This window comes from Chiloscyllium punctatum, chromosome 3 (assembly GCF_047496795.1).
Source record: "Chiloscyllium punctatum isolate Juve2018m chromosome 3, sChiPun1.3, whole genome shotgun sequence".
Taxonomy (NCBI): Eukaryota; Metazoa; Chordata; class Chondrichthyes; order Orectolobiformes; family Hemiscylliidae; genus Chiloscyllium; species Chiloscyllium punctatum.
The window spans coordinates 102,253,223-102,269,726 of record NC_092741.1 but is presented as its reverse complement, the minus strand read 5'-3'; the positions used below and the strand labels follow the sequence as shown (position 1 = coordinate 102,269,726).

The 16,504-nt window shown below is 41.3% G+C and overlaps 1 protein-coding gene across 4 annotated transcripts in view; it reads left to right on the top strand.

Annotated features, from left to right (window-relative positions):
* mpv17 (mitochondrial inner membrane protein MPV17) overlaps positions 1-16,504 on the top strand; it is a 103,927-nt gene that overhangs the window by 83,997 nt on the left and 3,426 nt on the right. Inside the window, exons 6-7 of one of the 4 annotated variants that reach the window (XM_072557651.1) lie at positions 9,850-9,882; positions 15,755-15,807. The exons of 1 other annotated variant lie outside the window; for it this stretch is intronic. In XM_072557651.1, coding sequence (XP_072413752.1) covers positions 9,850-9,882; positions 15,755-15,807 — 86 coding nt within the window. The remainder of the gene's footprint in view (positions 1-9,849; positions 9,883-15,754; positions 15,808-16,504) is intronic. 2 more of the 4 variants (XM_072557661.1, XM_072557671.1) reach the window with 2 other exon arrangements.

The following is a 16,504-nucleotide window of genomic DNA, read 5'->3' as shown; positions in this document are numbered from 1 at the left end:
AGATGGATTGTATTTAGTAGGTCGCTACTTCTACCGAGGATCTTCCCATTCATCATGGAAAAACATTATAAATCCTTTATGTCCATCTGGAAAATGTTTAGTGACCAATCTGAAAGATGGAGTGAGAGAAAGGAGAAATTAGGGAATGCTTGACAGCAAATAGGTAAGAAAGGCCAGTAGAAGTAGTGAGAAAAAAAAATTTAGAAATTTAAAATTCTGCATTCTCTTCAGTAAATGCTTTTACATGTCAGTTTTTATAGAAGGATCAGCATACAAAAGAATTCTAGTCAGGGTTTGAATATTGATGCAGAATTTGAAACAGGAAAAAGTGATGCATCTTTGATAAGTAGATTAAAATATAAACTGCAGAGTGAAACACATATTTTGATGAGTAAGTGGAGTGTGTAATTTACAACATTACTTGTTTTTAATTACATGGTTCCCTAATAAATGACTGAGACTTGGCTGCAAGATTGACAGCTCAACATTCCTGGTTACAGGGTATTCAAATGAGTTTGGGGAGTGGAAGATCGCAGTTTTGATCAAGGAATCAACTATAGTAGTGTGGATGGGCATAATCTTGGAAGAAACATCAAATGAAGCCATATGAGTAGAAGTAAAAAGTACAAAAGGGACACAGGTATTGTTTGTGTTCTATAATGTACAAAACTTTCAAGGAGAGAGGGGATTAAACGTCATTAAATTTTGCAAAAATAAGAATAATAGTAAGTAGGGATTGTTTAACTACCATATATACTCGTGTATAGGTCAAGTTTTGAAGACCACTTTTTTAAGCTGAAATTAGGGTTTGACTTATACACAAGGTATTGTTTTCGAGGGGATGAAATTCATGCTTGGCATGAGTCAAAAATGAACAAACAAGAGCCAGATCTCTATATAAAATAATAAACAACGAAAGGAAAAAGAATTATGACTATTATTGAATATTTATCTACAAAATAACTTTCTCCATTCTGCCTGCTGTGTTAGAATAGTACTATCATTCCGCATTCCAGTTACCAGTACCATAAAGTGCATGTAGATCGACACATGTACAAACGTTAATAGGCATACCAGCAGGAGGCCAGGCCATCAATCAGTATTTATATAACATATAATTCTTGAAATAAAAACAGGGAAGCAGTAAAAACAAAATAAAAGACTGATAGTTTTATGCAATCTTTTTAAATAAAATACTATTAACAATTACATCAAAGAACTTTTCTCACCATATTGCACAAATATTATGGGAGAGCTGCTTAAAACGAAAGTTACCAGTACATGCAGAAGTTCATTAAAATCCTTCAAATTCACTGCCCTCATCAGTTGCACTACTGAATAACTCATTCCAGTTGTCTGGGTCAAGCATATCACTGTATGGATCATCTTCATCTGCACTCATCAATTGCTTTGTCATCACTTCCATCTGACCATAAATAGTCATGCTCCGTACCATCTAAAGGATTAGAAATTCCACATTTTTTTAAAGGCTTTCACAATAATTTCAGTTTTCATCTCCTTCCAGTACTCAACAACCCACTCACGTACAGTTGCAAGTAATGACGCATGCATGTTTGCCACCCTTTGTGAAGCTTTTTTCCCCTTCTTGCATCCAAGTGTTCCATTTCTTTCATACTAAGTCCTCAAAAGATTTATTGATGCTAACATCTAGTGGCTGCACCATGTTCGTAAAGCCTCCAGGAATCATTGCAATTTCACTGTGAGTTCTTAACGTACCCCAAACCAGCAAGCTTTTTTTCCTTTCTAAGTCCACCTGGTCGCACCTTGCAGATCTCCCTGATCCAAGTCTTGCATCCACCTTCATCCATCCACCCTTTTTCACGGACGAGGGCCACAATGCCTTTCGGAAATTTTCAGAGATTTCCACTTAAAAATCACCATAGGCTTAACTTTGTTCCATGTGCCATACAACCAAGTACTATGGTGAATCAACTCCTTTCTTGGCCAGTGGTCTTAACCAAAGTTATTTTTGCTCCAATCTTGTCCACAGTTCTGGTCCCTGGCATATTAGAGTTCATTGGGATTTTGTCCATATAGCCGATGCATGAGAGACTGAACCCATTTTTCTTCCGACTTCTGATTACAAAGCAGTGGAACCCAATTAACTTATCATTTAAGTTTGTTTGGTACATGTTGGGCAATCTTGGTTTTCTGTCTAAGCCACCGCGGCATGGTGTTGCAGGTATTGTATTTGAATCAAAAAGTGTGCAAACCCTTTAAGGCTGTTTATATGGTCAGGAAGACACCCCTTCACTTGGAGGTCACCATTGATGATGTTACCTCGCCAGGTAATGAAACATCTGGCTATCAAACCTACAGCTCAGTGAGCAAACCTATACCCTAAACTTCAACCTGAGCTACAAACCTTGCAGACTCCTGATAGGGTAGACTTACACACGAGGTGTATGAAAAATACCAGATTTTTTTGACCAAAGATCATGAGATCAGCCTATACACGAATACATGTGGTATCCAATTTTTTTTTTCAATTCACTTGTGGAACTTGGGCATTGCTGGCTGGCCAGCATTGATAGCCGATCCTTACTTGCCCTTGAGGAGATGGTGGTGAGCTGTCTTCTTGAATCACTGCAGTCCACTTGCTGTGGGTTGACCCACAGAATTTTGACCCAGCGATGGTGAAGGAATAGCTGTATATTTCCAAGTCAGGGTGGTGAGTGGCTTGGAGGGGAACTTCCAGGTGGTGGTGTTCCCAAGTACTTGCTACTCTCGTCCTTCTAGATGGACGTGGTTGTGGGTTTGGAAGGTGCTGTCTTGGGATCTTTGGTCAGTTTCTGCAGTGTAGCTTGTACACACTGCTGCTACTGAGTACCGATGGTGGGGATATTTCATGTTTGTAGATATGGGATCAATCAAGTGGGTTCCTTTGTCATAAAGTCATAGAGATGTACAGCTTGGAAACAGAGCCTTTGGTCCAACTTGTCCATGCAACCAGATATCCCAGCCTAATCTAGTCCCATTTGCCAGCACTTGACCCATATCCCTCTAAACCCTTCCTATTCATATACCCATCCTTTTAAATGTTGCAATTGTACCAGCCACCACCATTTCCTGTGGCAGCTCATTCCATACATGCACCACCCTCTGTGAAAAAGTTTCCCCTCAGATCACTTTTATATCTTTCCCCTTTCACCCTAAACCTATGCCCTGTAATTCGAGACTCTCCCACCCCAAGGGAAAGACTTTGTTTATTTATCCTATCCATGTCCCTCATGATTTTTTTTAAACCTCTGAGGTCATCCCCCAGCCTTCAATGCTCCAGGAAAAACAGCCCCTGCCTATTCAGTCTCTCCCATGGCTCAAATCCTCCAACACTGGCAGCATCCTTGTAAATCTTTTCTGAGCCCTTTCAAGTTTCACAACATCCTTCCGATAGGAAGAAGACCATAATTACACGCAATATTCCAACAGTGGTCTGACCAATGTCCTGTACACCTGCAACATGACCTCCCAACTCCTGTACTCAATACTCTGACCAATAATATAAAGGATACCAATACCTTCTTCATTATCCTATCTACCTATGACTCCACTTTCAAGGAGCTATGAACCTGCACTCCAAGGTCTCTTTGTTCAGCAACACTCCCTAGGACCTTATCATTAAGTGTATAAGTCCTGCTAAGATTTGCTATCCCAAAATGCAGCACCTCACAATTATCTAAATTAACCTCCATCTGTCACTCCTTAACCCATTGGCCCATCTCATCAAGATCCCGTTGTAATCTGAGGTAGTCATGATTCGGAGATGCCAGTGTTGGACTGGGGTGTACAAAGTTAAAAATCTCACAACACCAGGTTATAGTCCAACAGGTTTAAATGGAAGCACTAGTTTTCTGAGTACTGCTTCTTCAGATGGTTGTGGAGTGCACAATTGTAAGATAGAGAATTTATAGCAAAAGTGTACAGTGTGAACTCTCAATGTAAACTTTTGCAATAAATTATGTGTCTTACATTCTCATACTTCATAACAACCTGATGAAGGAGCAGCGATCCAAAAGCTAGTGCGTCCAAATAAACCTGTTGGACTATAACCTAGTGTTGTGTAATCTGAGGTAACCTTCTTCACTGTCCATTACATTTCGAATTTTGGTATCTTCTGCAAACTTACTCACTATACCTCCTATGCTCACATTGAAATCATTTATATAAAAGATGAAAAGTCGAGGACCCAGCACTGATCCTTGTGACACGCCACTGGTCACAGGCCTCCAGTCTGAAAAACAACTCTCCATCACCACCCTCTGTCTTCTACCTTTGAGCCAGTTCTGTGTCCAAATGCCTAGTTCTCCCTGTATTCCATGCGATCTAACCTTGCTAACTGATCTCCCTTATCAAACGATGTCAGGCTCACCAATCTATAGTTCACCGTCTTGTCCTTACCATCTTTCTTAAGTAATAGTACCACGTTTGGCAGCCTCCAGTCTTCTGGCACATCACCTGTGATTATCGATGATGCAAATATCTCCGTAAGGGGCCCAGCAATCACTTCCCTAGCTTCCCACAGCATTCTAGAATACACCTGATCAGGTTCTGTGGATTTATCCACCTTTGTGTTTTAAGACACCCAGCACTTCCTCCTCTGTGATATGGACATTTTTTCAAGATGTTATCATCTATTTCCCCACATTCCATATCTTCCTTGTCTTTATCCGCAGTAAACACTGATACAAAATGCATATTTAGTAACTCCGCCTATCTCCTATGGCTCCACACAAAAGGCTGCCTTGCTGATCATTTGAGGGGCCCTATTCACTCCCTAGCTACCCTTTTGTCCATAATGTAGTTGTAAAAATCCTTTGAATTTTCCTTGACTCTATTTGCCAAAGGTATCTCCTGTCCCCTTTTTGCCCTCCTGATTTCTCTCTTAAGTATACTGCTGCTGCCTTTATACTCTTCTAAGGATTCACTCGATCTATCCTGTCTATACCTTACATATGCTTTCTTCTTTTTCTTAAACAAACCCTCAATTTCTTTAGTCATCCAGCATTCCCTGCACCTACCAGTCTTTCCATTCACCCTGACAGGAATATATTGTCTCTGGACTCTCGTTATCTCATTTCTGAAGGCTTCCCACTTTCCAGCCGTCCCTTTACCTGCGAACATCTGCCCCCAATCAGCTTTCGGAAGTTCTTGTCTACTATCGTCAAAATTTGCCTTCCTCCAATTTAGAACTTCACCTGAGAGATCTCGTCTGTCCTTTTCCATCACTGTTTTAAAACTAATAGAATTATGGTTGCTGCCCCCAAAATGCTCCCCCACTGACGCCTCAAGTCACCTGCCCTGCCTTAATTCCGAAACGTAGGTACATCCACATATGGTCCTGGATGGTGTAAAGCTGCTTGAGTGTCGTTGCCACTACACCCATCCAGCAAGTGGGGAGTATTCCATCACACTCCTGACTTATGCTTTGTAGATGGTGATAGACCTTGGGGTGTCAGAAGATGAGTTACTCATCGCAATACCCCTAGTCTCTGACCTGCCCTTGTAATCACTGTGTTTATGTGGTGAGTCCAGTTGAGTTTCTGGTCAATGTTAACCCCAAGGATTTGACATTGGGAGAACTCAGTAATGGTAATACCGTTGAATGTCAAGGGGTGGTGGTTAGAGTGTCTCTTATTGTTGACGATCATTGTCTAGCATTTTTGTGAGGTGCTTGCCTTTGTGAGGTCTCCTCAAGCCTGGATATTGTCCAGCTCTTGTTGCATTTGAGCACAGACTGTTTTAGTGTCTGAGGAGTCATGAATGGTGATGTACAGTATACAGTCATTGACGAACTTCCCCACTTCTGACCTTATGACAGAGGGAAAATCATTGATGAAGCAGCTGAAGATTGTTGGGCCTAGGACACTGCCTTGAAGGACTCCTGCAGAGATGTCCTGGAACTGCGATGACTGTCCCTCCATGACCACAACCATCTTCCTTTGTGTCAGGTATGACACTCTAACCAGCGGAGTGTTTGCCCCCTTATACCCATAATTCCAGTTTTGCTAGGGCTTCTTGATGTCAAGGGCTGTCACTTATGGAATTCAGTCTTTTGTCCATGTTTGAACCAAGGCTGTAATGAGATCAGGAACTGAGTGACCCTGGCGAAACCCAAACTGGGCGTCAACAGTAATTGGCCAGGTTGAATTTGTCCTGCTTTTTGTGTACAAGAAACCCGGGCAATTTTCCGCAGGGTCAGGTAGATGCCGGTGTTGTAACTGTATTGGAAGAGCTTGGCAAGTTCTGGAGCACACATCTTCAGTACTATTGCTGGAATGCTATCAGGACCAGTTTCTAATCCAAACTACTAAATCATCCTCAATTCCATGCCTACCATGTGGAACCTTATCAAAGGCTTTACTGAAGTCCAGTATACCACGTCAACTGCCCCACCCTCATCTACATGCTTGGTCACCTTCTGAAAAAACTGAGGTTTGTGAGACACGACCTGGCCTTAACGAAACAATGTTGACTATCTGAAATCAAATTGTTGCTTGCTAGGTGATTATAAATCTTATCTCTTAGAATCCTTTCCAAAACCTTTCCTACAACAGAAGTAAGGCTCACCGGTCTATAATTACCTTGGTCACCTCTACTGCCCTCCTTGAACAAGGCCACAACATTTGCAATCCTGCAGTCCTCTGGTACTAGACCTGTAGACAATGATGACTCAAATATCAAAGCCAAGGGCTCTGCTATCTCCTTCCTAGCTTCCCAGAGAATCCTTGGATAAATCCCATCCAGCCAGGGGACTTGTCTACTTTCACTCCTTCTAGAATTGATAACACCTCTTCCTCATTCTTCTCCTTAACAATATTCTTCTTTTCCTGAGTGAAAACCGATGAGAAATGTTAGTTTAGCACCTCTCCAATCTCCACAGGTCCATGCTCAACTTCCCACTTCTGTCTTTGACTGGCCCTATTCCTACCCTAATTATCCTTTTATTCCTCACATGCCTATAGAAAACTTTAGGGTTTCTATTTGCTAAAGACTGCTCATGTCCTCTCTTTGCTCTTCTTAACTCTTTAAATGCTTCTTAACTCTCCATCGCCTCATCTGAACCATCTTGCCTCATCAACACGTAAGCCTCCTTCTTCTTAACAAGAGATGCAATTTCTGTAGTAAACCACGGTTCCCTGACCTTATCACTTCCTGCCTGACAGGGACATACATATCAAGGACACACAATATTTGTTCCTTGAACCAGCTCCACATTTCCATTCTCTGTATCCCCTGCATTTTGCTACCCCATTCTATGCAGCCTAATTCTAGCCTAATCACGTTGTAATTGCCCTTGTCCCATCGATAACTCTTGACCTGTGGCATGTACCAATCCCTTTCCATCACTAAACTAAACATAACTGAATTATTGCAGTTATATTCTTTAGGGCTTGATGGTGGAATTGAAACCTCCACCCAGAGTACATTTTGTGCCCTTGCCACCCTCAGTGCTTCCTCCAAGTGTTGCTCAATACAGAGGAGTACTGCTTCATCAGCCGAAGGAGGACAGTATGTGGTAATCGGTAAGAGATTTCCTTGCTGATGTTTAACCTGAAGCTATGAGACTTCATGGGGTCTGGTGTCGATGTGAAAGACTCCCAGGGCAACTGCCTCCTGACTGTATACTGCTGGTACGTCTGCTAGGTCTGTCCTGCTGGTGGGACAGGACATATCCAGGGATGATAATGGTGGTGGGGTGTTATCTGTATGGTGCGATTCCATAAGAATGACTGTGGCTGTTGCTCGTCAATTTTGGCACTCTTTCCCCCCGGTGTTGATAAGGAGGACTTTGCATGGTCGACAGGCTGTTTGTTTTTGCCATTGTCTTTTCAGGTTCCAAGGTTGATGCTAGCTGGTCCATCTGGTTTCATTTCTTTGTTGTGACTTTGTAATAGTTGATGCAATTGAGTGGTTTGCTCGGCCATTTGAGGGCAGTTGAGTGTCAACTACAACTGAGTTAATTCTAGTGGACAAAGTGAGGAGAAAGCATAACACTTGGAACTGCATCTAGGGGAACATTCTAAACAGTGCAGAGAAAGACTAACATGGAGGGAGAGGTCTGGACTGAATATTTGAAGATTATGCAGATAGAAGATTATGCATGTCTGGACAATGGGAGCCGTGTGTGTGTGTGTGTGTGTGTGTGTGTGCGTGCGTGCGTGCGTGCGCGCGCAGGGCAAATACCTTCCCATAAAGATGAAGAGTTAAACCAACACTGGATGTCAAGGGACATAACAGTTAAAATTAAAAGAAAAACATCTTATGACTGATATTGAAGACATAATATGTAAGTGTCTAGAGTATAAAAACGCCAGGGGAAAACAGTAAAAAGGAAACTAGGAAAACCAGGAGAGTGCATGAGAAAGCATTGGTGGGCATAAAGGGGCTTTTAAGTCTGTAAAGTACAAAAGAGTAATGAGAAAGAGGACGTACCAAAGAGGTTATCTGTTTGTGGGCCTAATGAAATGGGCACAATTGTTAATAAATACTTTGCATCAGTCTTCACAAAAGAAATAGTGACCCTGGTGCAGACATCAGATTGTAAGACTGTGAAATGTTAGCAGAAATTAATATGAACAGAAAGGATGTAGGAGCAGGGTTAGCAGCCTTAAAAGTAGATAAATCTGCAAGGCCAGTTGAGAAGTATCCCAGGCTATTGAGAGAGGCAAGGAAGGTGATATCAGAGGCCTTAACAATAATTTTCCAATCCTCTTTGGCCACAGGTGACGTACCAGAGTGCAAACATTATCCCAGTGTTAAAAATTGGAGGAAGAAACAGGTGTAAAATGTAAGGCAAGAGGAGAATTGAGGTGGTGGAAATCTGGAACTGACACCTAAAAAGTGTGGAAGTGTCAGAAACTCATAATATTTAAGCAATATTTAGATATTTACTCATGTTGCGATAGACTCCAGGGCTATGGGTCAAGAGGTGGAAATTGGAATTAGTGTAGTCAGATCTTTGTTGGCCAGCATGAATGTGATGGGCCAAATAACCACTGAGCTGTAAATGTCTTGAGTCATGGGGAATATAACAGAATTAATGCGAAGGTTGTGGCATATCATTTTTCAACATATTATCAACAAATATGTTCACATACTGTTCAATCTTTTTAAGTGTATTCTCCATTTCAGTGGTCAAGTACAGCAAAAAAAAATGCATTGAACATCATCCTGTGATAACCCAAGTCATTTCACTGTCAAATAGACAACCAAGACTAAAAGCAATTCATGTAGGAAATAGTGACTATTGGCAAGGTCTACAAATGACATATCATCAGATAATCTGTGAAGTTGGCTGAGGGGTCAATGTTGACCAAGATTTGGGAAGAACTGCACTCTGAATAATGTTGTGGAATCTTGTGTACCTATCTGAGAGGGCAAAAATGACTTGTTTGAAACATGACAACTTCAACAGTATAATATTCCCATGGTGCTGCAGTAAAGTGTCAACTTAAATTATACACTCACTTCTCTGGTGGGGAACATGCAGTCATGACCTTATAATTCCAGATGACTGCTTCTGCTGAGACACAACAGTGCTGAGGTCAGTGGTTAGTACTCATTCCCTACAGATTTTCAAAACGTAGATGTATGTTTCGGACAGCAACAGGCTCCACTTATTTGGAGAAGAACCTAAAGTAGAATTAAGTTTTAAATATATTTTTGCTTTCCTGTCACATGTTAAGTGTACTATTTGAGGACTTTCATAAATATGTTCACCTTTATATTACTTTACCCTTTGCACATCTTAATGATTGAGTTATAGTAATAAAGGTTTAAACTGTGATATTAACAAATAATTTTGACAATATTTATTTGTTCTCTTAGGATTATAAAGATACATTGATATCAAACTATTATGTAAGTAATAGTATCCAATTAAAATCTTCTGTTGAGAATGATTGTCAATGTCACAATGTGGTTCTTCCTTCGCTCGAGCAATTCCATGCAACTGGAAATGTTGGAGTAGAGACTGAGATTTGGACGATTGAGTATCTGAGTGATCCTGAATTTAAAGTGGTAAACACAAAGGATTTTTATTTCTGCACTGGACCGTAATAAGAGAACTCCAAGCTAATATATCCCTTAATGAAAATATTCTAACCATGAACAATAGCTGAACCACAGAAAATATTTGTAAAGCAAGCATAAATCTCCTGCAATAACTTTGTTTTGAAAAAAGATTTATCCTTAGCCCCATCTTATTGCTTATGCTACCCACCAGCAACATCATTGATTTCCAGAGATACCTGTCTCTCTTTCTATAACTCTGTCTTTCTCTCAGTCTCTCATTTCCTCTCGCTTTGTTCTCTCTCTCTCTTTTTTCATCTTCTCCCCCCCCCCCCAGCTCTCTCTCTCCTCTTCCCCCCCCCCCCCTCGCTCTCACTCCTCTTCCCCCGTGCTCTCTTTCTCTCCCCCCACCCCCAGCACTCTTTCTAGTGTGCTTTCTCTCTTTTGCGGTCTCTTTCTTTTTCTCTCTTACTCTCTATCTCACTCTTTTCCTCTTCATTTCTCTTTTTCTCTTCCTCTCACTCTCTATTCTCCCCTCCTCTCTTTCTTACTTTTTCTCTTTTCGCACTCTCTCTCGTGCATGACCCTTCTTTCACACTTGCTCTCTTGCGCTCAATTCCTCACTCACCAATGCTCTTTCTGTCGCGCGCACTCTTTCTGCTGTGTGCAGTCTCTCTCGTGCGCTCTTTCTCCCGTTCTAAGCTTTCCTATTCCTTTCCGTCTTAATGTCTCTGTCATGTTCTCTCTCCTAATTTTTCCCTTGCTGTCTCCCTCCCTCCCTCACTCACTCTTACTCTTCATCCCTCTCTCTCGCTCTCTTTCACTTGCGCTCTCTCTCATAATCTCATTTGCTCGCTCTCTGTACTGCTTGCATTCTCTCTCTCGTTCACTATTTGCAGTCTCTCCCTCTTTCACGCTCCTTTCTCCCTCTTTTGCGCTCCCTCTTTGATACTCCCTCCCTCCGTTGTTCTCTTCCCCCGCTTTCTGTATTGACACCTTGTTTGCACTCTTCCCCCATCACTCTTTCTCACTCGTGCATTCTTCTGCACTTTTTCTCTTGCTTTCTCCCTCTCTCGCTCTCTGTCCCTGTCTCTGTCTCTCCCCCTCTTGCTTGCCTCTCTTTCCCTGGTCTCCCTCTCTCGTGCTGTCTTTTTTTTTTCTGTCTTTCACTTGTTCTCTCTTTCGTTCTGTTTTGCATTCCCTCTCGCTCTGTCTCTCTCTTTAATGTGCTCTTTGACTTTTGTGCACTTTCTCTTTCTCATGCTTTTGCTTGCTCTTTTGCACTCACTCCCTCTCTGTTACACCCGCACCCTATATTTTGCGCTCACTCCCTCTCTTTCGCGCTCTGTTTTCCTTTTGGCGCGCTGTCTTTCATTCTTTGTCACTTGCACTGTCTTTCTCACTCGTGCTCTTTCTCACTTGCAGTCCCATCCTCACTCGCACGGTCTGTAGCTTTATCTGGCTCTATCGTACTCTCCCTCTCGCTTTCCCTTCACTGTCTTTCACTAGGACTCTTGTGCACTCTCTCTTGTGGTGCTCTCACTCCTATTCGCTTGCTCTCGCCTGCATTTTCTTTCGTGCTGTCACTTTTCCTCACTTTCTTTTGCTCTCTTTCACGTACTCTCACACGCTGTCTTTCACACTCACTTTGTGTCTTGCCCTCTCTGTCTTTGATTTGAGCTCTTCTTCTCTTGCTGTCTTTTGCACGCTCACTTCCTCACATGCTCTTTCGTTGTCACTTTTTCTGTCATGCTGTCTGTCTCTTTGGCTCACACTGTCTCTTTTGTGCTCTCTCTGTCTTACTGTCGTGCGTTGTCCCTCTTGTGCTCTCTCACACTTGTATTTTTGCTCTCACTCTTCCAATTGCACTTTTTTTTTGCACTTTCCCTCCATCTCTCTTGTGTATGTGCCATCTATTTTGCTCACTCTTTCGTGCTGTCTTTCTCTTTATTATACACACTTTTGCTTGCCCTCTCTCTGTCACTATCACTCATTCACGCTCTCGCTTTCTTTCTTCCACTTGCTCTCACATTTTCTCTCTCTCTGCTCGCACTCATGCTCTCTTTCATGCTCTCTTGCTGTTTTTTGCTTGCACTCTTTCTCATTTTATTGCACACTCTTTCATTCACGCTGTCTGTTTCGCTCGGGCTCTCTTGTGTGCGCTATTGCTCATTTGCTCTTTGGCTCACTCTTCTTCCCCCTTTCTTTCTTTCACCCTTTCTTTCTCTTCCCTCACATGCTGTCTCTAAATTTCTCACTTTCTCTCGCACTCTCCCTGTCTCTCTCCCACTCTTGCGGGGGCTCACTCACCCTCCTGCATGGGCTTGCTTCCCCCTCTTGTGTGCCCTCTTTGCTCGGTCTCTTTTTTTTTTTACTCACTCTTTTTATTCATTCGTTCGTGCTCTCACTTGCGCTCCCTGGCGTGCGCACTCACTGTCTTGCTGTCTTTCGCTCATTCACTTACTCCTTCATGTCCTCACTTTTGTTGTCTCAGTCTCTGTCACGTCTGCTCCCTTGTGCATTTTTTCTTGTGCATTCTCTTTTGCGTGCACCATCTCTCACGTGCTGTGTCTTGCTCACTCATGCTCTCTCTTTCAATCACTTTTTTGTATTCTTTCTTCCTCTTGCATTCTCTCTCCATCTCTCTCTTTCTCTCTCTCTCTAATCAACACAGCCCTTGACCTCGCCACTGTCTTAAATTACTGTACCAACGTCCACTTTTGGATAAGGGCAGCACGGTGGCTCAATGGTTAATGCTGTGTCTCACAATGCTAGGGACCCAACTTTGAATCCAACCTCAGACGACTGTGTGTGTGTGTGTGTGTGTGTGTGTGTGTGTGTGTGTGTGTGTGTGTGTGTGTGTGTGTGGAGTTTCCTTCCACTGGTCAAAGATGTGCAGGTTAGGTGAATTGACCATTCTAAATTGCCCATAGTGTTCAGGGATGTGTAGGTTATCTGCATTAGTCAGGTGAAATGTAGATTAATAGGGTATGGGAATGGATCTGGGTGGGTTACTCTTCGGCGGGTTGATGTGGACTTGTTGGGCCAAATGACCTGTTTCGATACTGTAGGGGTTCTATGATAATACATTGGTTTAGGACTTTACTTGAAGCTCCATTTCCTATCTACTGAGGTCAATCTCTCTCCCGGCAATTGTTTGAGGCAGTACCAGACAGTTCACAAACTTAGTATTGTATTTGACTCCAAAATGACTTTCAGATCACCTATCTACATTGTCAGGAACACTATTTCCACCTGTAACATCATGTGACAACATGCATGCCTCCACTTATCTATTGCTGAAAATTTCACTTACGCCATTATTAGCTATTCAAGGTAACTATCCCAAAGTATTAATGGCATCACCATCCATAAAGCTTATATTTGGCTCACAGATTCACTGTGTGTCTTAACTGTGCCAAGTTTCTTTCCCCATCACTCCTGTTTTCTAAGGTTCACACTTCATTTATTCTGTAATTGACAGTCTTGCATACAGCAATGATGTCAGTGCTCCTCCAGTTCTAACCTCCTGTGTATCCACATTTTAATTGCTGCATCTTTGGTATACATGCCTTCTGCAGCCAAAGGTATAAACACTGTAATAACTTCTCATCAACCTTCTGTGTAGAGTTTGCCCATTTACCCTGTGTCTGCATGGGTTTCCTGTCAGTGTTCCGGTTTTCTCCCATATCCCAAAGGTGTGCAGCTTAGGTAGAATGGCCTTACTAAATTGCCCATAGTGTCCAGGGATGTGGATTAGCCATGACAAATGCACATTTACAGGGATAATGTGAGGGGATGGGTCTGGGTGGGATTTGATGGGCCGAATAGCCTGCCTCTATACTGTAAGGATTCTATGATGCTTTTATTTGCATTAAATCAGCTAATTTCCAGATCGGAACCTTACATTTTTCCTTTTGTTTATTTTTAATATATATTTAATATACATTTTAGGTGATAACCAATTATTTCCTAAGCATTCAACTACCTTCAAGTTACTCAGTTGTCTTCTTTCAAACAGCTGAAGGGACATGCTATGAATTTGTCGGTGTAATGTCATATATGTAGGCTGTGTGTCCCAATAATATCAAATAGAATGTTCCACTAGCTGTTTGCAACAAGTTTGCAATGTTGTGTCTAATATTTGGATGTCATTCTGAAATTGGACAACATTTGCTGGATAACCTTGAATGTGTGAGAAATTATGCTGCCAGTTAGTTTCGGATCATCCATCAAGCTGTCATGTTGGCATGCTTTGGAAGGTACAAATGTTAATGAACACAGCCCTATTCTTTGCAGATAGACCATGTACACACACTTCATCTGTTCCAAATTCACTGATTCATTTTTCAGGGCAATGCCCTGACCAATCTGAGTCAATCTGCCCATTTTAAAATTCAACAAAGCGTAGCTATTAACTGTCAGTTAGCATTAAAGTGTGCATTGACTATGGCAATGCCTCTACCAATCAGAGCCCACTTGCCAATCAATAAACATACTCCCCTCATGCAGTATGAATATTAGTTAGCCCCTTTAATTTGCATTTTTGTGAAATGTCCTGATGAGCGCAAGATGAAAAATTTTGACAAAATGTCTTTTTTCAGCAAACTCAGTGTCTTTGTGTTGGTGACTATTGTCAATGTAATGAAATCAGACTCTCTCCTCCAGCTGTAATTTAACCTGAATTTATTTCTTTCATTTTTGTTTTATGGATCTAGCAATCCAATTCCCCCAGAGTAGGTGTGTGATAATAGGTGCAGAACCATTAATTTGCCCAATGTGTCCCAGCTGTGTCATCAGTACAGTGCCAGCCCATTGTATCAGCTTGATATTTATCTATTGCCACATAAGTCATTCAGTTTTCTAAGTTAAATTGTTATTTAGTGATCAGTTAATGATATTTTTGTGATAGACCCATGCCCAGTACTGCTCCTAATATTTGCAATAAATTTAAATTAAGGTCTATCTTGTCCATACAAATATTCCTGCTAATATAATCACTGAAAAGTTTTTACTGCGAAATTATTATTAGTTGAGAGAGGCAAAACATTACATAATCATCTAATTATGCATGGGATTCATTTCCAGAGAAATGGAATTGAGATACAGAAAAGTGTTGTTAAAATTGTATCAAACCATGATTGGACCACACATCATATGCTGTCTATAGTTTTGCTGTCCTTATTGTGGAACAGCTATGCAGCCATTGTAGAACTGGAGAAGATGCAAAAATATTTACAAGGTTTACAAGTATAACCTTTATAACTAAGCGGTTGTACTTACTGAGAAATGTGCCACTTCTGAGTGAGATCAGGGCCATAAACAAAGGATAATGACCAATAAATACCAGAAAGGTAAGAACTTGCAACTCCATTATCAGTGTAGTTGAGGCAAGTAGGATTGATGCATTGAGGGATAAGTACAGCTGAAGGGACATGCTATGAATTTGAGGGATATTGATGCATTAAGTACGTGAGGAAAGACATGGAAGTCTGTGTTAGTAAATGAAATAGAGATGTTTGTATTATCAATATACTTTTGCACAGACCAGTTGACCTGTTGCTGTGCAGTAAATTTGATGTAACATAGCATGATAATTTTTAGTACTGATCATTTCCGCAGCAGAAGGCAGCCATGTGATTTAGTTATCATTTGTGCAAGTTAAAATCTTGTAACCTTCAAAGTAAAAGTTGTAAAACTAACATTTTTTTTTCTTTTGAAGATCTGGCCAACAGTACAAATGTTAAATTTCTACTTTGTACCACTAGTATACAGGTAAATTTTTATTTATTATTTCTTGAATTAATCCTCCAGAAAAAGATTCAGCTTTTGCCAAGTTTAACACGAGGTGATGCTTGTCTACTGTAGTGACTGAGCTCCTGGCAGAAAGGATGCCTGCCATTGGAACTAGCTGGTTATCAGATAGAAGTTTTAGTGTGCTACTGTGGGTTAGAAAATCCTACAGTGGCACATTAGATTGGAATCAACCTAAATGTCAGGATTAAAAGCAAAAACAGAATTGCTGGAAAAGCTCAGCAGGTCTGGCAGCATCTGTGAAGAAAAATCAAAGTCAATGTTCAGGTCTGGTGTCTCTTCCTCAGAACTGTTCTGATTGTTTCTGATTTACAGCTGAATGCATTATTTTGTATTTTAAGTGTCAGTGTTCTCACCTGAATGCAGATGCGGATTATTTCTGATACAGCTTCTCCTACCATCTGTCCTTTACTCCTCCCCTTCTAACTCCAGTAACAAAAATAAGACATTTCCTTAAGTAAAGAAAGGAGGGGAATAAGAAAAGTTTCCTAATTAGATCATGGTCCAAGTGTAAAATGCACCAGCTGCAACTGGTCATGTCAAAACCTATGCCATGAACACATGAGTAATGAGGTGGAATTAATAAAGTGTTGATCTTGAAGGGAAAAACTTACAGGAGACAGTCAGTCTGTCCTGACAGTTGTGAAGGTAGAATGTC